This window comes from Stomoxys calcitrans, chromosome 1, assembly GCF_963082655.1.
Source record: "Stomoxys calcitrans chromosome 1, idStoCalc2.1, whole genome shotgun sequence".
NCBI classification, from domain to species: Eukaryota; Metazoa; Arthropoda; class Insecta; order Diptera; family Muscidae; genus Stomoxys; species Stomoxys calcitrans.
Genome location: NC_081552.1, coordinates 23606100 through 23631180, shown reverse-complemented (window position 1 = coordinate 23631180; position 25081 = coordinate 23606100). Strand labels below are relative to the sequence as shown.

At 39.7% G+C, this 25081-nt stretch overlaps 2 protein-coding genes across 2 annotated transcripts; one reads left to right on the top strand and one right to left on the bottom strand.

Annotated features, from left to right (window-relative positions):
- The first annotated feature begins 2177 nt into the window (after positions 1-2177).
- LOC106090197 (histone chaperone asf1) lies at positions 2178-3938 on the top strand. The gene is made up of 2 exons (XM_013256312.2): positions 2178-2592; positions 2691-3938. Exon 2 carries the CDS (start codon positions 2800-2802, stop codon positions 3469-3471), a length of 672 nt encoding a protein of 223 aa, XP_013111766.1. The 5' UTR covers positions 2178-2592; positions 2691-2799; the 3' UTR covers positions 3472-3938.
- Positions 3939-4969: 1031 nt separating this feature from the next.
- LOC106090196 (uncharacterized) lies at positions 4970-15970 on the bottom strand. The gene is made up of 3 exons (XM_013256311.2): positions 15738-15970; positions 15584-15681; positions 4970-7965 (listed from the first exon to the last, which is right to left on the bottom strand). The coding sequence occupies exons 1-3, from the start codon at positions 15824-15826 to the stop codon at positions 5099-5101; spliced, it is 3054 nt and encodes a 1017-aa protein (XP_013111765.2). The 5' UTR covers positions 15827-15970; the 3' UTR covers positions 4970-5098.
- Between the last annotated feature and the right edge of the window lie 9111 nt (positions 15971-25081).

The following is a 25081-nucleotide window of genomic DNA, read 5'->3' as shown; positions in this document are numbered from 1 at the left end:
CACTATTAATTTTTTGAACGATACATAAATAATAATGATGAAAATAACAATTTTATTAAATTTTTGCCATAAGTAATGAGGGAAAGGTCTACTGAATCAACAAGTCTATTTGCTTTAAAATCTATTATCAAAAAAAGTAATCGGTGAAAAATATCGCGAAAAGGGAATATAGCAAGACATATTAACCCAGGTAATGTACAGCAAACAGCTGAATACAATTTTTTTTTGGCGATGTGCACTATTTGTAAACGAGTTTTGGTTGTGTGTGTGCATTATAGTTAAGGATCATAACACACACAAGCAATGAAAAATGTCGAGAACTGATAAATCAGAGTTGCACTAAATACTGATTTTGATAGATAGTGTACTAAATTTGTTGTTGTTGGATAACTGCCTTATGTCAGATGATATAGTCTATGTCAACTATGTCAGTTGATATCGGACTTCTAAGAACAGAACCAGGATGCACTAATAAGGTGAATTCATGTCAGATGATATAGTCTATGCCAGTTGATATCGGACTTCTAAGAATGGAACCAGGATACCTTAATTAGGTGAAGTCATGCAAACAGCTGAGTTATTTTTCCTTTGATTTTGCAGTAAATCTAAATGTCAAAGGCTTGATATCACAGCGGTGACATTTTTCTAAAATCTTGAAAGGATATTCTATTTGACCTGATATTCCCTACATAAAGGCCGGTACTATATTCGGTTTTCGCACTGAAACTGCATATAAAAAAAACAAACGAAAAAATTTGCCGAAATGTGTTCGTTGTTTTTTCTTGTTTTTTCATCTAGGGAAAATTTACTTTTCGGACCTCCATTGCGAGTACAACCACAGTCGCTGTGCAACAAGTCATTCTCTTACGCAAAATAAACTACTTATTGTAACTGAGGGTTTGTTAGTGTTGGTGATGTTTCTCACATGTATTTACTCTGGTTGGAAAAAATAAAGTGTTTGTGGATGCATATATAAGAAATTATTTTTTAAATATAAGTAAATATACACGAATGAAAAATAAATATTTCTTTCACAACAAGCAACTCAATCAATCTGTACGAAATAATAATGTTTGTGAAAGAATGTATAGCGCTTTTGGTCTTGCAATTACAACAACAATATTTGGATAAAAGTGGACGATGCTGACAAAGGCTGACAAAGTTGTGCTTATTTAACTTATAACAGTGAAAATACTACAAAATCTAATTATTTTTACAAATATATTCTGCATTTGTCTCTTTTTAAATTGTTTTGTGTTTCATTATATATTAATTACGAAAAGGTGGGTTTTGTTTGAAATTACAAAAAACAAATGAAGTTCAGTACGTTACCCACACACTCACAATTGTGTGTACTCATGCTCGTAAGCAGCTAGTAAATTGTTTGATACCGTATTATTTTTAACATGTAAATGGCAACATTTTGGCCAAAGAAAATCCAAAAAAATTAAATGTGGTAACCTAGTCAAACCAACGAATGAACTATTTTCGAAAAATTTTCCGCAAAAAGAACGTAGTATCAGCCTTAAGCAACAAAACAGTGTTGTAATGACAAAAATACAAATATAAAACACATTTGTAGAAGATAAGTTGTAAAACAAAGTATATTTTTAAAACCACTTTGACATTTCAATTTGCGGGATTTGCCACTCAAGGTAATTAGATTTTTGTTGTTTGCTAATGACCCTACCTCTTAATTGTACCATGGAATATAACTTAATAAAACATGATATTTGTATGTGAATCCCTATGTTTTATTTTAGTACTGTACATTGTAAATCACGGTTAATCAGTTATTATCCGACAATGTTTAAAATCCAAAACTTTTTAGTACAACTTTGCACCGAAATTCCATACAGGACATCTGACTTGGACTGACTGGAATAAAATAAAACCTGGCAATTATTAAAAATTGGTTGACATTGGCCACTTAATCCGGATTTTTTGCCTTTACGAGATTTATGTTCAAAATCCTGTTTTTTGAGTTTTTACCATAGAAAAATAAATACCATTTTTTAAATCCCAAATAAACCCCATTTCATGGCTGAATAATCGATAAAACTACCAAAATATGCAACTGTTTTCAAGAATTGTGTATGGATATGTACATTCATGATATGTACATTCATGTATACGTATGTACGTTTATATATGTCACTTAAATCTCCAAAAACGCAATGTGTAAACGGACAGGATTTGTTTTTGGATTAAGTGAAATCCAGATCATACAAATTTCAATGTAAACGTGCTATAATATAGAAATGTCTTTTTATTGCCCTTTTTTCATACCGACATTCGCCGTATTGTATGATTTTAACTCGCAGCAAAAAATCGAGTGATTCTCTTTTTATTTTTTTGATCATGTAAAGGGTCCATAGTGCAAATATGTGATAAACAAAAATTTGGCAATTCATCTTGGAATTTGGCGGGAAAGTTGGCAATATTTCTTGTCATGGAAATGTCATTCTCACATCCACATTTGTTTGACAAAAACCGAGTCACTGAGATCGAGAACATTTTATTTATTTTTATTCCATACCAAAAAACCCCAAGGAAATATTGCTAATTATTGAAGTGTCCTTAAGATCCAGGGTAAGCGAAATGTGTAAATTAAGGATTTTATGTCTGTTTGGTGTTTTGCAGTTGTGGAAATTTGTATTGGTTAATAATTTGTAATTTCATCGTTGCAGACTACGAACTAAATACAACGGAAGGCGCAAACTGTTGATACAAAGAAGCCACGCCAAAAATTGTGCAAAAGAGCCTCACGAGACAGAACAAACGCGCACTTGAGTAATCATGGCAAAAGTTCACATAACCAATGTGGTGGTTCTAGACAATCCGAGCAGTTTCTTCAATCCTTTCCAATTCGAACTAACTTTCGAATGTATTGAGGAACTGAAGGAGGATTTGGAATGGAAAATGATTTATGTGGGTTCAGCAGAGTCCGAGGAGTATGATCAGGTATTGGATACTATATATGTTGGTCCCGTACCCGAGGGCAGACACATTTTTGTTTTTCAAGCTGATCCACCCGATGTCACAAAAATACCAGAACAAGATGCTGTTGGTGTTACAATAGTTCTGTTGACTTGTTCATATCGTGGACAGGAGTTTGTACGAGTGGGCTACTTCATAAATAATGAATACGCCGATCAAGAAATGCGTGAAAATCCTCCCCCCAAACCAATGTTCGATAAGCTCACCCGCAATATATTAGCCACAAAACCCCGTGTTACCCGCTTCAAAATTAATTGGGACGATACTCCCGCAAATGGTCATACTAATGGCAATGGCGAACACATCGATGATGATATGCAGTGTGGAGAGACTGAAATGAATGGTGCTTCAACGTTATCTGCGAATAATCATCCGGAAGGTACAATGGATGAGAATAGTTTAGCTATGCCCATAGAGAATGGGGTGAATGCCTTAAATGAGAATTCAAATTCATTAGCTATGGAATGTTAGGTTTAATTTTATCTCGTGTCACCGTTCATTTGGCAGTTACACATACTATAATTTTTGATTTAAGTTTTTATTAGAAACAAAAAAAAAAAAACATGAACTGAATATTTGTTTTGTACCTTATAAACAAAAAAAGCTGAAATACAGTTTGGCCATTGCTATTCAGCAAAATGTAGCCCGCAAGTTTGAGTGAATGGCCGGAGTACAGTCGCTATTTATATAATTTTACCAAATACTGTTTTGTAATGCTGTCTTGCTTTCATTTGTGTTGTGGGTTTTGGCTTGCATACTCGGGGGATAGTCTACAATACGCCGTTCTCTATCAAACAGCGCCCTCAAATTTTACTTTAATTTGTTTTCTAATGATATTTATGCTAAATTACCTTAACCTTTTATAATTTATCTAATATATAGTTTATTAATTAAAAAAAAAAACTAAATATAAAGTCTTAATCTTAATCTGAAGGAAATTTTTGCTTGATTGATTTATTGTGTGCCTGTAAAGGACGTGAGTGTTGGCAAATCGAAACACTTGGGAGCCGAAATGAAGTGTAAATATTTTTTCATACATCAACACGTCAGACATATGCTTTGATAATCTGGTAAAAGACGTAGAATTTGCTTAGGATACGTGGGGAACAATTTTTTAAGACTCTTTGAATCAAATTTTAGTGCTGATAAGAAACATTTGACGGTATTGTAATGTATGCCGCCTATGGAGAATGGTGTAAAATAGTAGTAGACCGGATAAAGAAAAACGAAAATAAGGCGCCGAAGGGAGCCACTGTAGCGCAGAGGTTAGCATGTGCGCCTATGACGCTTAACGCCTGGTTTCGAATCCTGGCGAGAACATCAGAAAAAATGTTCAGCGGTGGTTTGGGTGTAAAAACTTCTCCCTAAAGAGGTGTTGCACTGCGGCAAGCCTTTAGGACTCGGCTATAAAAAGGAGGTCCTTCATCATTAAGCTTAAACGAAAATAGGACAGCACTCATTGATATGTGAGAAGTTTGCTCGTGTTCCCTAATGGAATGTTTGCATTTGCAGAAGGCGTCGATGGTCTGTCGGGGAAGCTATTGGGTTGCCCAAAAAGTAATTGCGGATTTTTCATTAGTCGGCGTTGACAAATTTTTTCACAGCTTGTGACTCTGTAATTGCATTCTTTCTTCTGTCAGTTATCAGCTGTTACTTTTAGCTTGCTTTAGAAAAAAAGTGTAAAAAAGTATATTTGATTAAAGTTCATTCTAAGTTTTATTAAAAATGCATTTACTTTCTTTAAAAAAAAAACCGCAATTACATTTTGGGCAACCCAATAAAAAGACAAGCGCACATGCTTCCTTTTGCTGCTTAGAGAAATTTGAGTCAAACTTTGCTTTTATAGAAAATGTTGTTCAAAAAAGATATTTATAAAAAATTTTATAAATTTTCTTCAAAAATTGCGGTTTATGAAAAATTTTTTCTCCATATTTTTTTTTTTTATATATTTTCGTTGAAATTTGTCATGTAAGGAAATATTGAAAAACATTATTTTATTTATGTATCTAGTAGATATATAAGAATTTTGAACAGATTTACAGTCACAACAAATGGTTAGGAAAATGTAAAACTCTAATTGTGGCGTAGTTATGCCTTTTTACTGGCAATATTGCTGACATATCGCATCTGCCGTCATTGTTAGCTGTTGGTGTCGCACTTCTTCCCTTCCTCTTTGTTTTTGTATTCCTCTCATGTACTCAATTACATCATGCAAACTTTCAAGACATACAAGTCCCGCTGTTCCTATGCTCAAATCTAAATGACGAAAACGATTGACATTGCATGTGCAGCCATCAAAGAGATAGTACTGACGTTTACTTTTGTTATTCTTCATTTCTCTGTTTAGGCAATCTCGGAAGACGACAAAGTTACCCCAAGGTGTCATGGCTAGTATACGATCGGCTCGACGAAATCCTGCTTGTAAAAGTTTGCACAAACTATGGTAGCTACCATTTTCCGAGCCCACCACAGCCATATCAAGAGGGTATTTATAAAAACCAGGATAACGACGAGGATTGGGAGCAGTGCAAAAATGTTTAACAATTTTAAAGAAATCATCTTCCTCATCATCAGCTTCGGTGCCATCTTTGTGGTAGCATTCTTCATTAGAAAGCTGCAGCTTTTCGTCTCCTTCGCTATGAAGGTGGACAATTTTCCTTGGATCTATAAAATTGGCTTTGATTTGCTGGTCTGTCGTGACTTTGTTCTGATGAGCCAGAGGTGGGGTTGGGCTATCTCCAGTGACTTTGTTTTGTATGCCTGTTGTTGTTGGTTTTGAATATTCATGGATTACAGGAAATTTTTCTTTCTCTCCTTCCTTATTCTTATCCTTTGTTTCCTTTTCCTTGTCATTATCCTTGCGGACCTCTTTATCTTTGGCCTCTTCAACTTTGTTTTGCTGGTTGGAAGGCTTGTTCTTATCGTTAGGCAAATTTGTCATATCAACTTTTTTGTTTGATTTCTTCTCAGGCTGCTGTTCTACTTTTATGTTCCCCTCCTCGTTCTCTTTCTCAATATCGTTTAAATTCTTTACACCTCTTCCTTTGTTATGGGTTTCCTTGCTATTGGATTTTTGCTTCGAGCCTTTGGATTTTTTGGCAGTTAGATTGTCATCAAGCTCATCTTCGGCGTTTTCGCAAGCTTTGTGGCGCTTATTGGCATCCGAAGTGTTATCCGGCTTCTTAGAACCTTTACCTCTAGTTTTTTTGTTGTCATGTTTGTCTCTCTTAGCCTTTCCCATTGCAACTTTGCTTTTTTCCTTGCCAGTCTTCATTATGGCATTATCTTCATCACTTGATGAAGTCTCTAAACCTTCCATTTCTTCTTCTTCCCCACCAGCAGCTGCTGCCTCCTCTTCTTCCAAGTCATCCTCAGCTTCACTAGAGGATGTCTTCAACTCTAATTCTTCGACCTCAGAGAGTAGATCTTCATCTTCATAGTCACTAATTTCAGCCAAGGCTTTCAGACAGAAATTATCGGTTTCTTCAAAGCAAATGCGAGCATTTAACGTTTTAATTTTTCCAGGAAGCCAATCCTCTACTTCCTTTTGATCTCTTAAATGGATTCTTTTGATGTGCAGGGCATGTATGATGAAAGCACTGGTACGATTTGAATCAAGTAAAATGTTATTGAAAGTCTTCATAAGGTCTTCGAAAGTGCGAAACATGCGCAGACTGGCACTTTTCTCCATTTCCTCGTAGATCTCCGTATTCCCGGGCATGCCCAGAATTCTATGCCGATATGGATCGAGTAGATACAGGAAATTTTGTTTCTTCCATAAGGCATACATCTGCTGGTTTATTTGTATAAGCAGCCTTTTATGGTTTTCCTTGAAAGCCTTTTCCAAGGCCAGCGCCATTTCACTGCCCTTATGGCCGGGTACACAACGCCATATGCCCTCATAGCTACAGGGCTTAAGTTCAATTTCTATAGAAAATTGTCCTAAAATAAAGACTCTGGGGAATTCTAGTATGTCCATGCCCTCGTTTTGCAAACATTTAAACCAACAGGTCTGGCTAAAATGCACTGCAAAGCATAGCAACTTATCCAACATTTTCATATTCCAAGTGGCCGGATGTTCAATTTTGGAACACGCCATGGTCACCACTCCAGCAGCTAAAGCACTACGATTTCTTAATAAATCCAATTTGTTAAGGGTTAAATGTAAGGAGGCCCTCAGATAGGCATTGTCATCATTGACTATTTTGTATTCATGAACACGGCGGCCAAAGTCTCGCTGCTTGACATCTCCCGAGGGCATAATCACCTTAACCAACTTTATTTCACGCAAAGTGCAAAAATCTACATTTGTTAATTTACCCAAGCCGATAAGCAAATGACGCACATTCTCCAAGGTCTTGAGGCAGACAAGCATGGCCACGCCATTGTCACGATCGGCATGAAAATCCAAATTTCGTCCACACAAATCCAAAATGAAAAAAGAGCCACACGTACGCCATACCATGGCATAAATAGAGGATCCAAACGTCAGCAAGCAATGCTGGTGCTGTCGAAGAAAATTTCTTAAGGCTGGTTCCAAAGCAGCTAAGCATAATTCTTCAGTTTTAGAGCCATCACCATGACCACCGAATTCATCGCCAGGGTTATTTTCATTATGAAAATTTTCCATAAGTTCCACATGGAAGTTAAAGCCAGACATTTCAAATTCTCTACGGATTTTCTTTTCACTTTCGCTGTATATATTAGCTGGTGAGTCCAGCTGGTTTTCATCTTTTTCAGACTGAGAATACAAAGCTAAACCTTCCTGTATTATGGCGTCTAGCAAAATTGAAGTCCACATTGTCTCCGGCTGTAGATACAGATAGGCAAATGCTTTAAGATAGGTGGCAAAACGAGCCTGTGCAATATTGGAAATTTGGCATCCACTTTTCAAATTGATATTTGAGGCCACCATGCCCAAAGTAGAGCCAAGAGAATTTTTATTGAGATTTTTTGATTTTAAATCTGAAAAGGCAAAATAATGTCAATGAAAAGAGAAAACAAGATCAATAGATCAAAAGTTGTGGAGTTATGTTTACTTTGAGGCACCACGTAGCTCAACCGAACGACATTGGGAGTTTCTCGGATGGGAAACTGAACGGATAGGAGTACCCACGACAATTTAAAATGCTGGACATTCTTACAATGACAGTATGCAACTTGGTAGCATGTCAAACGGCGATGGAGAAAAAGTGCCACTTATGGGTATTACAGTAAGTTCTCCATGACTGCCGTTTGTACGTACCGGATTGAGCCGATCAAGTCCCCCATCGGCAAGGGCTGCCGCCTCAGTGTACAACACACACAGTTACAACAACAACAACAGAAAGTTCAATTCCATGGCAGCCGGATTGACCCAATGTAGTTCTTCATCGGCAAGATGTAGAGCACTTGGCAGCCAGTTGAACGCATCGGATTGACTCGACACGGGTTGCCGCCTCAGTGTACGTGTTCGTCCTTTTTTCGTCATGGGAGGGGCACATCTCGGAGTGCCTTCTTCGCACGCTTCTGGTCCGTGCCGGGATTGAAAAGAACCTCGGACCCTGGTTCTGTTCGGTTTGTCAGAACAGCCTCCATCATCGGTCGGTGTCGGTGAGGTGCAACCGGTGCATGGAGTTGGTACATTTTCGATCTTGCTCTGGCTTTACGTCACTACGGGAGTATGGTCACACTGAATTTGTTGCATGGTGCTGTGCGAACATAGACAACAGTGGGTCACAATCGCCATCGTCGTCGCCTTCGGTGTCCTTGTTTCATGGCATTCTCCCCTAGGTAACCACCAGCGGGGTATATGTTGGAAAGTACGAAGTAGTCACAACCATTATTTGTATTGCAACACTGTGTTCTCTATTCCCTTTTGTGTATATTAGTTTTTACTATTCCTTTTTGATATTTCATTCTTTATTGTATTCGCTATTACATTGTACTCATATTCAAATTTACCAGTCAGTCTGGAATAAACTACAAATGAATTAACAACAGGTTATGGGCCCAGGCTCCGTTTTCAAGAAGACGCGTAAAGAATTAAATCGATTTTTATTTGCGAAGAGTACGGTTATGAAAAATAAATATGTCGGGCAACGTAATACGGATTGAGCCTTTAAATTCCCAGAATTACGATACATGGAAATTGCAAATTCGTGCAATTCTTATAAAAAATGACTTGTGGGCATATGTCAGTGGCGCATCACAATGCCCGTTAGCTGAAGCTGCCGAAATCGAGAAATGGAAGATCGCCGACCAGAAAGCTAGCGCGGATATTTTGTTATCAATGGCACCATCGGAATTGGGGCTCATATCCGAGTGTAAAACATCTAGGGATATATGGCTGAAATTGGAGTCCACATTCCAGTCGAAGGGGCCTGCCAGGAAGGCAACGTTACTAAAGCGTGTTGCTTTGGCACGTATGAAGGAGGGTGAGAGTGCTCGCGATCATATGAACGAATTCTTCGACGCAGTGACCAAACTCAAAGAAATCAATGTAACCATCGGAGATGATTTACTGGCCATTTTGCTTCTGTACAGCTTGCCAGACTCGTTCGAGACATTTCGATGTGCATTGGAGACAAGGGATGCACTGCCAACGCCCGATGTGTTGAGAGTGAAAATACTCGAAGAGGACCAATCACGTAAAGCAAAAACAGAACGAGATGAGCAAAATGCAATGTATGTAAGGCCAAAGAAAAACAACGTCAACGGAAAATTTGAAAGAGTAGCGAGAGAGGATAAAGTCGAAAATGCAAAGGCACAAAAGCAAAGGCAAAAACAGGGTTGTTTCAAATGTGGAAGATTTGGGCATTATGCCAGAAACTGCAGATCAAACGCAAACCATGCTGAGGAGAGCGAGGGCAGAAAAGAGAAGTCGCTGTTTAATTGTGTTGATGTGACATTAAATTGTTTTGACATCTCTAGCGAATGGTGTTTGGATAGCGGCTGCACCTCTCATATGAGCGCATACAAAGAAGGGTTTGTTAAAATGAAAAGCATAAGGAAAAGCTTATGTTTGGCAAACGGTGAGATGAGCGAAATATCTGGTATTGGTGACGTCAAAATAAAAGTTGCTAACAAAGGGCAAATGCAACCTTTTATAATAAGAGACGTAATGTATGTTAAAGATTTACGCACCAATTTGCTGTCCATCTCAAAACTGACGAATAAGGGATACCAGGTGCACTTCCATAGGGATGAAGCCTTTATAATGGACGGTAAAAATGAAGTTTGCAGAGCAACTCGTAAAGGTAATCTTTACTTTATAAACTCGATTGACTCTGTTAATTCAGCTGAAGAGAAAATAGGTGAGATCGACCTGTGGCACCAGAAATTAGCCCATCTTAATGAACATGATTTGAAATTGCTTGCCGATACTAAGGGCGCACATGGGATTGAAATCAAGAAAGGCCAACGATTGTCAACATGTGCGGTGTGCTTGAGTGAGAAACAGACACGAAATAGTTTCAGCAGTCGAGGTGATAATCGTACCAGTGAATTATTGGAAGTGGTTCATAGTGATGTCTGTGGCCCCATGAGAGTTAATTCACATTCGAACGCAAGGTACTTTGTCACTTTCATCGACGACTATTCTCGATACTGTGAAGTCCATTTCTTGAAGCAGAAATCTGACGTGCTGGGTGCTTTTAAGAAATTTAAGAGTTCATCGGAACTATTAACTGGCAAAAAGATTAAATTTCTCCAATCGGATAACGGCACCGAATATCTAAATAAAGAATTCAATGATTACCTGGAAAAGGCCGGCATTAGACGAAGGTTGACGGCACCTCATACGCCGCAACAAAATGGCGTGTCGGAGAGGAAAAACCGGACGTTGCTAGAGATGGCTAGGTGCATGATGAAACAGGCAGGAGTACCTCCGGTATTTTGGGCGGAGGCCGTAAACACCGCTAATTATTTAAGAAATCGATGTCCCACTAGATCATTGAATGGAAAATTACCAATAAAAATTTGGACAGGTAAGACTCCATCGATTAAACACTTGAGAACTTTTGGCACCCGGGCATACGTTTTGATCAAGGATAAGACGAATGGGAAATTGGATTCGCGTTCTGATGAATGTATTTTGGTGGGTTACTCTGAAGAGGCGAAAGCATATCGTTTGTGGTCGCCAAAGAAACGTCATGTAATTATTAGCCGTGACGTCAAGTTTACAGAAGACTTTTATGGAGAAGCGTTTGAGCCAATAATCAGAGAAGACTTGGAGCCACAATACGAGTATGAAATGCCAATAGGAGAACAGGAGTACCCGGAACAGCGAGAACGACAGTCCCAGACATCATCTCAAAACGCGAATGATACATTTCAGACCCAGAACACAAATGCTGACGCCATAGAGGATAGTGAAGAGGACATGGATGATTTCGAGGGGTTTGAAGATTGCGAATTCATTAATGCCGTTTTTAACGACGAACCTACTACCTGTGGCGAGGCGATGAATTCCCCAGATGGTCTCAAATGGCGACTGGCAATTGAAGACGAATTTTTAGCACAGATATTAAATGGTACTTGGGAAATTACCGAACAACCAGATGACAAGAAGGTGATTGCCAATAGATTCGTTTTTCGCACTAAAATGGACGATAAGAAGAAAGCTCGTCTAGTCGCAAAAGGGTGCTCCCAACGGCCAGGGGAGGATTTTTCGGACACCTACTCACCCGTCGTTCGATCGTCGACCATTCGACTAATGTCTGCTGTAGCTGTCGAAAATGACCTGGAAATCCATCAGATGGATTTTGTGACAGCATACCTGAATGGAGATCTTAAGGAAAGAGTCTTCATGCATGTACCTGATTATTTGGAGGAAGTCTTGCACAAATTGTCACGAGGAGAAACGGTTGGAACAAGCAAGGAGAAGAATCAGAAAGCCGTTGAAATTGCGGAAGCGTGGCTCAGGAATTTGAAGAAATATAAAAATCCAGTATGCAGACTCGTCAAGGCAATATATGGTCTACGACAATCAGGCCTACTGTGGTACCAGAAACTGAGTCACAGATTACAACAACTTGGATTAATACCATCGAAACAGGACCCTTGCTTATTCATAAACAGGAAAGGTGAGAAGATCACGCTAGTCACTGTTTACGTTGATGATTTATTAATAGCCACGGACGATAAGGAACAGCTATGCCACATAAAGAAGTCTTTGGCAGAATCCTTTGAGATGAAGGACCTTGGGAGGGTCAGCAGATGTTTGGGCATAGAATTTGACCAGGATTTGGAGAATGGTCAAATGTCATTAAAGCAGAAGGAATATACCGAATCCGTTCTTGCACGTTTCAACATGCAAAATTGCAAACCGGTTGTGACACCTTTAGAACAACAATGTAAATTGGATAAGCCTTTAGAACCTGATGCGACAATAATGCGAAAACATCCCTACCAAAGCTTGATCGGTGCCCTTATGTATTTAGCAGTCAGCACTCGGCCTGATATAGCGTACGCCGTAAATTTCTTAAGCCAGTTTAATTCGAATTACAATACTGAACATTGGAAGGCCGCCAAGAGGGTATTACGCTATCTTAAAGGGACGATCGATCATGGACTAAAGTATACCAAAGGCAACATTCAATTGTATGCGGTTGTGGACGCTGATTGGGGTTCCAATCTCTCCGATAGACGCTCCTACTCAGGATTTGCCTTCATAATGTCTTCCGGAGCAATCAGTTGGGAAGCTCGAAAACAGAGGACCGTGGCTTTATCGAGCACAGAAGCAGAGCTCCTTGCTATTACAGAGGCTTCAAAGGAGGCCTTGTATCTTCGACGAATCTTTGAGGAAATCAGACTGCCGAAAAACTGCATTACGATCTTCAACGACAGTCAGAGTGCCCAGAAATTGATACAAAGCGTCGGATACCACTCTCGTACCAAGCATATCGACGTCCGACATCAGTTTTTGCAACAGTACCGAAATTCTGGTTATATTAAATTGGAGTACAAGAGGACCGAAGATATGACAGCTGACGTACTCACGAAGGGCCTTGGTTCCAGTAAGCATCAACAACATATTCGAGAACTGGGCGTGGCCGAGATTCTATAGAGGACGTCCTACTTCGAGGGGAGGTGTTGGAAAGTACGAAGTAGTCACAACCATTATTTGTATTGCAACACTGTGTTCTCTATTCCCTTTTGTGTATATTAGTTTTTACTATTCCTTTTTGATATTTCATTCTTTATTGTATTCGCTATTACATTGTACTCATATTCAAATTTACCAGTCAGTCTGGAATAAACTACAAATGAATTAACAACAGTATAGCATTGGCAGAGCAGATTGAAAGCGTCACGTTTGGCGCGGTGAATGACGATAGCCCCACTAGGATTACAAGGGGGTGTAGCAGCTCGCCAGACATTTCCATTGCATCCCCTGAGTGCCGTATCCTGACAACCCGTCATTTCTTTGGGATCAGACCACATCACCATAATTCTCACCATCGACCGACCACCCGAGTTCATAACCTCTGAGGGTTGCACGGTTTTTCAATCGGACGAATGCCGATTGGGTCGGCTTCAGAGAGTATACCAATCGCCGCTTAAGTGAACCGACACCCCCTTGAATGTGCTAGTTGCCCAGAGGAAATTCCAAAACATCATTAAAGCAGCAGCGGCTCGCTTTATACCAGGCGGTCGAATATTCCAAGTGAGCCCCAATTTCCCGGTGGTACTCGCAGAAGTGCGTGATTGGATTCGTTGTACGGACCCCACTAACCCCAGAATTAGTCTGTTGAATTTGAAAATAAACAGATTCATAATCGGAATTTTTGGCTGGAACACTTGCAGCAATGTAACTTAGGTACTAGTTTAGGCAAGCTGTTGTCTACTGTTAAGTCACTCTCGAACCGCGGTAGATGGGACGACAGGAGCTCAATTACTTTTGGCGACGTAACTGTGATTGATCCGAAGAGGTGCGCCAGGTTGTTCAACCGTCAACTTATTGTGCATCCCGAGAGTGACAGGGCTAGGCGGAGAGCCATTCGTCGTATCCGTGGTCTCCGAGTAGCCGTGGTCAGCCATCACAATTTACCGTGGGCGAAGTTACGAATGTCATCCGTGGCTCCAAATCATCCAAAGCGTTGGCCCCCGACTGAATCTCTACACTGATGCTGAAGAATCTGGATCTATCTGGAGTTGATTACCTTACAACTGTCCCAAACTGTGTTTGAACACTCTTATAGTTCCCGATGTCTGCAAGATGGGCAGAGTGGGGAACTCGTGCCGAGTTTGGGGGAATTGTACAGACCGATCTACTTTCTTTTACCAGCATCCAAGACGCTTGAGGCACTACTCCTCCCGAGCCTCATTGGAGAATTTCCAATCAACGGGCATCAGCATGAATTTCGAAGACTGCATAGCACAACAACTGCTTTGCTTGTCATCACCGCACACATTTGCCGTGGCTTCAATTAGTATTTGACACGGTCAGCCATGCCAAACTATTTGAGGACATCGCCAACACTTCTCTCCAGCCAGGTCTGAAACGCTGTGTCGCGAATTATTTGTGTGGTCCCCAGTCATTTGTGGAATTTAGGGATAAGAAGTCGATACACCGTACAGTGAAACAGGGAGTTCTCCGGCCTCTACCTATCAAAGAAACCTTGTTGACCACATACAAAGCAATTGGCGGGTCTGTGGTAAGTTATGCAGCGTCAGTGTGGTCTCGTCAGCTTTGTGACACGGAGTGGAATAATATTCAGATCTGTCAGAATGCCGCCCTCCGAACTGCGACGGGCTGTCTCCTCAGTTCTCATGTGGAGTACCTCAATCAGGCGAAAAGATCCTACCAATGCGAACTATATACCTTTTTGAGCTGTTATCACAGAAACAATCCAAATCATCATCTTGTGGATAGATATCCACCGCCCAGAAGCCTTAGAGCGCGAGGATCAGCGCTGCAAGAGAGAACCTCTAGATCAAGCGGCATAGCAAGTGGGTCTAGGCAACATTCATGCATACACGGTAGCAGAAGCGGTAAATAGCTACCGGGTGAATGTAATCCTTGGAGAACGACCGCCTCCTATTGCACCTGAAGAAATTGTCTTCCCCCGACAAACCAGAGTAGTTCTGGCTCTATTACGTTCCGGCAGATGCAGCCGCCTCAACCCCTACAGAGCAAAGATTGATGCCGACGTGCAAGATGTTTGTCCCGATTGTAACCAGGAACCACATAATACATGTCACCTGTTTAACTGCCCAGCCATACCCACTCGACTCAGACCCAGATCCCTGTGGACGCACCCCATCTTAGCCGCAGAGTTACTGGATCTTGACACTTAACAGAATCAAGCAGGCGAAAGAAAGAACACAAGAAACTGCTACAACAACAACGTGATGTCTCCTTATGAACACCTTGGTAGTTTGGCAAACGGCGTTAGAAAAAAATGCAATCGAAGGTGCAAAGTGCAATAGGTGTGGAGACCCTAATGTCGTGGTCTAAACAGGATGATGAAGACCATTCCCACTAGGGCAATTAAGACAATTCTACAGGCGACGGGTAGTAGTATATGCCACACAGATGGATCTTGGATTTTTTGTTTATTTTTGGGAACATCCTATGTTGAGGAAATATGCTACTTACCTGTTTTTAAACATGGGTAATCGGGAAATGGTTTTGTATCGTGGCCACCAAAAACCTTACAGATATCGGTATTACATGTCGATCCATTATTATTTTGCCTGGAAATATTCATGCTTTGGATTTTGTTTTTTTCTACATTGCATTGTGTATTTACTTTCCATATAATTCAGGCTTTTGGTTCGATGGGCAGCATGGTTTTTCTGGAACAGTTGCTCCATCATCGCATAATTCAGAAGTATCCATATTTGAAAACTTGCTAAAAATCCTTTAACTTATCAATTTGGAATTGTTTGGAATAGATAATGCTAGATTTCTTGAGGGGTTCTCCAATCTTTTTATAGTAAGTTTATTAAAATAGAAATACCTAAATATTTCTAAAATTTTGTTAAAAATGGTTTGTTTAAATTGTATGACAATATTATCTTTGGTATGTATAGACAGACTTTTCAGATATAATTTCGGAAAAATTAATTAATTTTTATATCCTCAACCAAAGGATGGAGGTATACTAATTTCGTCATTCTGCTTGTAACACCTCGAAATATGCATTTGAGACCCCATAAAGTATATATATTCTTGATCGTCATTTAATTTAAGTCGATCTAGCCATGTTGTCCGTCTGTCTGTCGAAAGCACGCTAGGTTTCAAAGGAGTAAAGCTACCCGCTGGAGGCCACCGTAGCGCAGAGCATGTCCTCCTATGACGCTAAACGCAGGGTTCGAATCCTGGCGAGACCATCAGAAAAAATTTTCAGCGGTGGTTTTCCCCTCCCAATGCTGGCAACATTTGTGAGGTACTATGCCATGTAAAACTTCTCTCCAAAGAGGTGCCGCACTGCGGCACGCCGTTCGGACTCGGCTATAAAAAGGAGGCCCCTTATCATTGAGCTTAAACTTGAATCGGAGCTTAAACTTGAATCGGACTGCACTCATTGATATGAGAAGTTTGCCCCTGTTCCTTAGTGGAATGTTCATGGGCAAAATTTGCAATTTGAAAACTACCCGCTTGAAATTTTGCGCAAATACTTTATATTAGTGTAGGTCGGTTGGGATTGTAAATGGGCCAAATCGGTCCATGTTTTTATATAGCTGTTATATAAACCGATCTTGGGTCTTGACTTCTTGAGCCTCTAGAGGGCGCAATTCTCACCCGATTTAACTGAAATTTTGCACGTAGTGTTTTGTTATGACTTCCAATAATTGTGCTAGGTATGGTGCGAATCGGTACATAACCTGATATAGCTGCCATATAAATCGATCTGGGATCTTGACTTCTTGACCCTCTATGTTTTGTTATGACTTCCAATAATTGTGCTAGGTATGGTGCGAATCGGTACATAACCTGATATAGCTGCCATATAAATCGATATGGGATCTTGACTTCTTGACCCTCTAGAGGGCGCAATTCTCATCCGATATGTTAGCTAGTGAAACCCATACTCACTCGGAGAGTGGCTTGTCACTTAGCTAAGTGAAACAAGCCCAAAGAATTGCGCCAATCGATTGTAATCATATTAAGATAGGGCAAGCACTTTTAGATTGGAAATCACAAAAAAGATAATTTTAGGATGTACGACCCATAAAAATACAGAATAAGTATGAGCCAGCCAATTTTTTCGGGCCAGTATGTGAAAATACTTTACGCATGCAACATATATGTCTTTCACCATATGCTGGACTTCATTGTTTTCGATGGTACCGGCTAAAACCCACCCCCTAACTCCCCAAAGCCCCTAACTCTTTCCTGTCGATTGGCGACAGGAGTGCCGTTTTAACCACTTGCTCGTCGTTCCTTCTACAGCTTAGGCTGTGGTCAAGAATCACGCCTAGGTAATTGGCTTTCGCAGAAAGCAGCGTCTACAACCAAACCAGGGTCGGTCCCCGGTCCATGTAAAAAGCACAAGCTCAGTATTCCTGGGGGTTTTTTCCAACCCCATTGCTCTCTAAACGAGATCCGTAATAGTAGAGAGGAATCGGCCAGACAACCTCCCACGCCTCATCCCTCCCTACTTTTTGAAAAATCTGATAATCCCCTGATAACGTCCTGCTGATTTCCTCTGATCACAATCATTTTAATCGAGTTCTTCAACAGTGAAATTTAATATCTTTAGTGCGATTCTTTAACAATGGGAAAAAATCGAAAAAAACTAGTAAAAAATATGTCATTTGAGAACGGGTAGAAATATTTCTTTGAAAGTTAAAATGGCCACAACTGAGGCTCTAGGTAGTCCGAGCGCCTCTGGGCAAACCCCTGATGTTGGTTTAGCAAATGCTGCGCTAAAAATTGTTCGGGCTGACAAATCTTTATTTGTGGTGCGATTACCAAAAGTTTTTGCTGGATAGTGCTCAAAAATTAGAGCTCGCAAACTATCGCTAATCGCAACATTTTTAATAAGAAAATATCGATACTATCGGTAATTTCATCATCTCATTTCAAAATAAAAGAGTGAAGTACAAATCAGGAGATCGATTTATATAGAAGGAATGCACAGACCGAATTAAACCAAATTCAGTAGTCTGTTGAAATTCGGATGGAATTTTTGTACAACGGCTTCTCTCATGACCCTCAACATACGTGTCTTATATGGTCTGAATCGATCAGTAGCTTGGTACAGCTCCCATATAAACCGATATCCCGATTTTACTTCTTGAGCCCCTACAAGGCGCAATTCCTATCCGAATGAATTGAAATATAAAACAATGACTTCTACAATGTTCAGCATGCATTTATGGTACGAATCGGACTATAAGTTGATATAAAGTGATACCGTGCATAGAATTCGACAAATGCGGTCCGGCCGAACTTAGCACGCTCATACTCGTTTTTTCTAGTTTTTATGGAAAATCTTTGACAAAATTGATACTTATTGGCCAGAGCTAAATGACCGTCATACTGTCAGGGTATCCAGATAATTAAATTCTTCTTCCGTTTAATGCATCAGTTATTCCATTGAATGTCGCTAAAAATGTCCTCTCATCGAGAAAGGGCACTTAGCCAACAAATATCAGGTCAATCCAAAATGAGATTATGCTCCACGCCTTAAGAAATACATACACAGTTAGGGCTGGTATTATATTCGCTTTTCGCGATATTTTTAGATAAAGATTTTAAAGCAAGAAAACTTGCTGATTTCATTCAGTAGGACATTCCCTCAATACTTATGGTAAAATTTTAATAAAATTGTTATTTTCGTAATGTTTCAAAAAAGTAATCGTGAAAAATGGGGTTTCAACGGTGAAAATCGACCAAAGTACCAGCCATTACTTGTGGTAAAAGTTTAATAAAATAGTTATTTTATCATTGTTATTTGTGCAGTGTTTGAAAAAAGTAATCGCGAAAAACAGGGGTTTTCAACGGTGAAAAACGAACATAGTACCAGCCATTATGTGTAAATGTTGGTACTACATTTGCTTTTAGCGAAATTTTTCCATGATTTTATTCAGTAGGACATTTTCTCGCTATTTATGAAAAAATTTGCATAAAAGTATTATGCTATCATTGAGATTTTTGTATTGTTTCAAAAGAGTAACCATGAGCAACATGTGTCTTCATCTGCGAATAACGAATATAGCATGATATAATTACCAGGTAGCGTACGTAAACAGCTGAGTAAAATTTTTTCTCGCGAAATGCACTATCTGCCAAGAAGTTTTGGTTGTGTGTGTATTATAGTCAAGAAGTATTGCACACACAAACAACCAAAAATAGCGCGAACTAGTAACATACTCAAAACCTGAGTTGCACTTATCACGGATTTTGACAGATAGTGCACTCAATATTTAGTTGTGCGGCAACTGCCAGAACCTGTAAATTAATATATCTTGGAATATAGTACTAGCCTTAACCGAATCCACACCGATCACGCTGCTCGCTACTGTTCCCATATATATATATATATATAGCCTTAACTGTAAACTATCACAATGGAATAAAATGACAGAATCCACACCAATAACGCTGTTCGTGACTGCTCCCAACGAAATCGAAATATATATATAAAGCTCTCCGCTGCGCTTTTTTTTACTTTATATGGAACAAATTTATCCTTCGAATATTTATTTTCGACAATTAAAGAGCTTTTAGTGAAATACCATGCTACGAAAATAGTATATGCATACCGCTTGACTTACAGTATAACAATATAAGCGCCTTTATCTGAATCCCATATGACTTTTATTGGACTATGAATTCGCTCGGAGGGCTTAATGTCATTAAAGTTTGTATGGTAGATGTACTCCCTTCTTAAAAGGCTTTATTTCAGCCCGGCATTTTCATGATGTCGGATTTTGGGATGTTTTCGGGGGTGAGGTGGTCCCCCAGACACTTGGCCCCACATTTGGATATTAGATTTGTATTCTACTTTCAAATACCTTTTATTTAAGCCCGGTAAATATGTCCGATTTAGTGATGTTTTGAAGGTTGGGGTGGTCCCCCAAACACTTGGTCTGACAACTGGATACTAGATACGTTTTCTAATCTTAAATACCTTTCATTTGAGTCCCATATTGTCGTAATTGGTTCATATATATATTTGGTAAGTTTTGGGGGTGGGTCGGCCACCCTAAGTACCCTATCCGAAATTTCGTTTTCGATTTTTTGTTTTTAGGTTACTATAAGAGAGCACACAAAATTTTGCTTAAATCGCACCATCCTTCTCCGATATATGGTGATTCTGAAAATTTACGTAAGGGGGAGGGTTAGGGGGAGTTCAGATATCAATAAATGTGGTATCCTATTTTCACCATGGGATCATTATGCACCATCTGTGAAAATTTCGAGAAATCGGTTCAGCCGTTTTTGAGTCTATAAGGAACACACAAACAAACACAAATTCATTTTTATATATATAGACTAGCTGAGCCCGGCTCGCTCCGCTGCGCGCGATAATGATATGTTGGAAAGGAATACTGTAAATTTGAAAATTTCTGCCTAATTTCATGTGAAAATGTATTACAATTTTCCTGTGGCTACTTGAGTTCAAGTCCAATATCATTCATTTGATACCCATATTGTCCTTATCGATCCACTTTTGATTTTGAGTGGCGTTTTTAAGAAACGGGGGAGGGTCCGCCCCCTTCCAATATCAACATATAGCCTATGCCTCCTTCCTGACCATATTCATAATCTACTCCCGAATACCTTTCTTTCGAGCCCCATATTGGGGGGTTTTTGGGGTCGGGACGACCCCCCCCAATTACTTGTACCCACTTTTTAATACGAAATTCGTTTTCTACTCTTGCATACCTTCCATTTAAGTCCCTTTTTGTCCCGATCGGTCTACGTTTATTTTTGGGTGGTTCTTTTGGGGTAACGGGACCCCTTCCAATATCAACAAATTATATAGTCTATACCTCCTTCCTGACCATATTCGTAATCTACTCCCAAATACCTTTCATTCAGGCCCCAAATTGGCTTTATCGTCCAATAAATCTAATTTGGGGGGTTTTGGGGACCCAATTTTTAATATAAAATTCGTACTCTACTCTTAAATACCTTTCATCTAAGTCCCATATTGTCCCGATCGGTCCACTTTTATTTTTGAGTGGTACTTTTAGGGTAAGGGGGAGGGTCCGCCCCCCTTGCGATATCAAAAATTTATTTTGCTCCTTCCGGACCACTCGCCACAATCTGTGAAAATCTCAAACAAATCGTTTCAGTCGTTTTTGAGTCTATACGGAACAAACAAATTTACAAACCCACAAACAAACATACACAAATTAATTTATATATATATATATATATATATATATATATATATATATATATATATATATATATATATATATATATATATATTGTATATATATATATATATATTATATATGTACTTTATTAACAATTGGAGTATATTAAATATATTAAAATGAAATATGGTCCATAGTAGTCCAACGATAGAGCTCTCCCTATCGAGCTCTATCGTTGGCCAAAGCCTTGGCTTGATTTCACGATATATGGGTTGATTCCAACTCTCTTTTAGTACAGCGGATCCATGTGTTTTTCGGGCGTCTCCTTCTCCTAGCTGTCCTTGCGGGTTCCAGTCGAGGACATTTCTTGCTATATCATCGCGCGGTCGGCGTAGGATATGATCCAACCAAGTCCATTTTCTCTTCCGGATTTCTACATCGAAAGGGGAAGTGTTTGTTCTTATTTGCAATTCTTCATTTGAAATACGGTTTGGCCAGAAAATTCGAAGTATTTGTCGTAGGCAGCGATTTATAAAAACTTGGACTTTACGGGTAGTCGCCTGTATCAAGTTTCAAGTTGTATAACCATATAATAAAAAAGATTTCACACTACTGTTGAAGATCCTGACTTTTGTATTGTGAAAGATGTCACTGCATCTCCAAACTTTGTTGAGTTTAAGAAAAGCGCTTCCAGCCTTGTTGATACGTACGCATATGGCTGCCTTTGATCCTCCGTCCTTTGTAATTTTGCTGCCAAGATAGGAGACGTTATCCACATCTTCAATGAAATGGTCGTTTATAGTGAGCGGTGTCATATTTGATGTTTCTATCCTCATCAATTTGGTCTTTGTTATGTTTATCCTCAGGCCTTTTTGTGCTCAAAGCGATGCGCAAAGAGTCATATGTCATCAGCGTAGTCGATGTCTCCGAGGAGGATGTCTCAGTCAAGATCCAAGATCGGTTTATATGGTGGCTATATCAGGTTATTAACCGATTTGAACCATAATTATCACAGTAGTTAGAAGGGATACCAAAACAGTACCTGCAAAATTTCAGCCAAATCGAATAAGTATTGCACCCTCTAAATGCACAAAAAGTCAAGAACCAATATCGGTTTATATGACAGCTATATCAAAATATGGACCGATTTGGCCCATTTACAATCCCAAACGACCTAAACTATTGTAGAAAAGTTTCTAGTAAATGGTAAAGTTGGGCAAAATTTTCTGTTTATAAAAAATTTTGTGCTCATAGTTATCCGCTGCCCGACACTAGCGGCACCGTCTCATGCTTAAATACTTAGTGCCTATGATGGTCGAGCGGAGTTCCATACTACTTCTCCCATCGGACGCCTCCCCAGGTAGTAGATTGAGGAAAGCTCATCAGATATGACGTGTACCGCAGAAATAAAATATGCCGGGCAAACCAAAAAGTTAGCACAAGCAGGAGGTGTCCCGCATGCACCAATATGATCACGATGGGTTCGTGCAATAGGGTCGGCAGCGGATGAGTCACAGGAAATGGCGAAAGGTGGCGCTCGCAGATCCTCAGAAAATTCACCATTAAGAAAGCCCCAGCACTAGACACCGATGCGAGGGCCCAATCCGCCATCAATATAAAAGTAAAACGTTATTTAAAAACGAAATTGTTGCGCTTTGTTTGTCTGTTCCGTATAGACTCAAAAACGGCTGAAGCGATTTTGATGAAATTTTCACAGATGGTAGAGCTTGGGCCCCCGGTAAAAATAGGGTATCCGAAGGGGTGGGCGGACGCTCACCTATACTCTAATATTCAAAATGTTGGGTCAAATAACCCAGGGGGACGCCCCATCCCAAAACCCACCGGACGGGCATGTTTACCGATTGGGACGATATGGGTATCAATGAAAGGTATTTAGAGTACGAACTTGGTATACAAATTTCACCCAAAGTGTTCGGGGGGATTTCCCACCCCCAAAAAAACCCTCAACAGGACTCTTTCACCGCTTTGGGCATTATGAGTATCCAAGGAATGGTATTTAAAAGTAGAGTACAAACGGACATGTTTACCAATTGAGACAATGGGTATTAAACGAAAGGTATCTAAGAGTAGAGTACGAACTTGGTATATAAATTTCCCAAAAAAAACCGCCAACGGGAAATTTATTCATTGGTATTTAAAAGTAGATTAAGAATTCGATAAAAAAAATGTATTTCTTGGTATCTGAGGCGTCTCCCTACCACCCAAAACCCCCTATTGGGACAATATGGGTATCAAATGAAAAGTGTTTGAAAGTTGAATACACATCTGTTATAAAAATTTTGTTCCAACCCGAAACCCCTTAAACGGACATGAATGTTCAACGTCACAAAATGGGTATCAAATGAAAGGTCTTTGGGAGGTATACATATTTGTGATAGAGTTTGGGACCGGCCCACCCACTAAATACCATTCAATAGGACGTGTAGTTCGAGCGGGATAATATGTGAATTAAAAGAAACGTCTATGTCAGTAGAGTTCGAATCTAATGTTGACATAAGGATTCAAGAATCTGGGTCACGTCCAGCCGTCCAGCCATTCAACCGGACATGTATATAGCGACGATAAAGGACTGAAATAAATTGTCTTTTGGGTCTTAAGGTCGGGGGGACCTTCCAATAAAAACCACACCAAACTGTCATGTAGGACGGCCGAGAATATATTGTACTCAAATGAAAAGATGTGTCAGAGTGCCCTCCCTCCCCTCCCTCTATCCTACCCAAAAAAGAGGAACTAAAAATAATATAAGAAAGCCGATCAGGATATCTGATTTTCAAAAACTCCAGATCTCGGAGATGGGTGGGGCAATTTACGCGAAATTTTGTTTGTTTATAATAACTCAAAAACAGAAATTTGGCATCCTTATTTAGGGTGAGATGCGGGCTTTGGAGCTGGCGCGGACAGCAATAAAATTGGTAGAAGAGTAGACTTTTTACCCTCAAATTGGGTTAGACACAGGAGGACATACGGATCTTTAAAAATGTGGTATCCCAAGTGGTAGCTTTGAAATATGATTTTGAATGTAGATAACCAATACAAAAAATAAAAATTAGTGTGGATCTGAACGAGGCTCGTTGCCCTGAATATCTTGATAGCCACCTTCAAAATGCTTGACTTTATAGGGCCAAACAAAATCGTGCTCCAGCACGATGCTGATATTATTTCAGAGCCCACCACCTAAATTCCCTTCAAACCGGCCATGTTTGCCTACTATGGCAATAAATATTAGGTATTTGATAGAATAAGACGAATTTGATATTAAATTTTGAGACCAAGTTTTGGCGGTCGCCTCATCCTAAACCAATGGCTATTGAGGCTCAAATAAAATAAATTTGCGAGTAGAGCAAGATGCTGATATTTTTCGGGCTAAGTGCGTGGGTGGCTGCCCAACCCTAGATACCCTTTGAAGTGGCCATATTTGTGGCTTATGACAATAAGGGGCTCAAATTGGATTTATGGCCAAGTGTTTCAGGGACGCCTCTCCTAAGCTCCCCCTAAACCACACATATATACCAACTAAAGCAATATGTAGCTCAAATGTGATTTTTGGGAATAGAGTATGAATCTGATAACCACTTTCGGGGCAAAGGGTTTGGCTACTCCAATCAACCACCAAAACCAAGAGAATTAAGTAGATATAACATCCAAACTATAATGGGCGGACTACCCCTTTATCTTATTTTCAAAAACTCCAGATCTCGGAGATGGGTGGGGCGATTTACGCGAAATTTACGCAAAGTTTATAATAACTCAAAAACAGAAATTTGGCATCCTTATCTAGGGTGGGATGCGGGCC

Excerpts from the sequence above, each read along its gene's own strand:
- LOC106090197 (XM_013256312.2), top strand. The coding sequence starts at position 2,800 with ATGGCAAAAGTTCACATAACCAATGTGGTGGTTCTAGACAATCCGAGC.
- LOC106090196 (XM_013256311.2), bottom strand. The coding sequence starts at position 15,826 with ATGGATACTTCTGAATTATGCGATGATGGAGCAACTGTTCCAGAAAAA. Across the intron at positions 15,682-15,737 it reads AAGCCTGAATTATATGGAAA|GCAAAATAATAATGGATCGA; the intron begins GTAAATACACAA and ends GAATATTTCCAG. Across the intron at positions 7,966-15,583 it reads TTACCCATGTTTAAAAACAG|ATTTAAAATCAAAAAATCTC; the intron begins GTAAGTAGCATA and ends TTGCCTTTTCAG.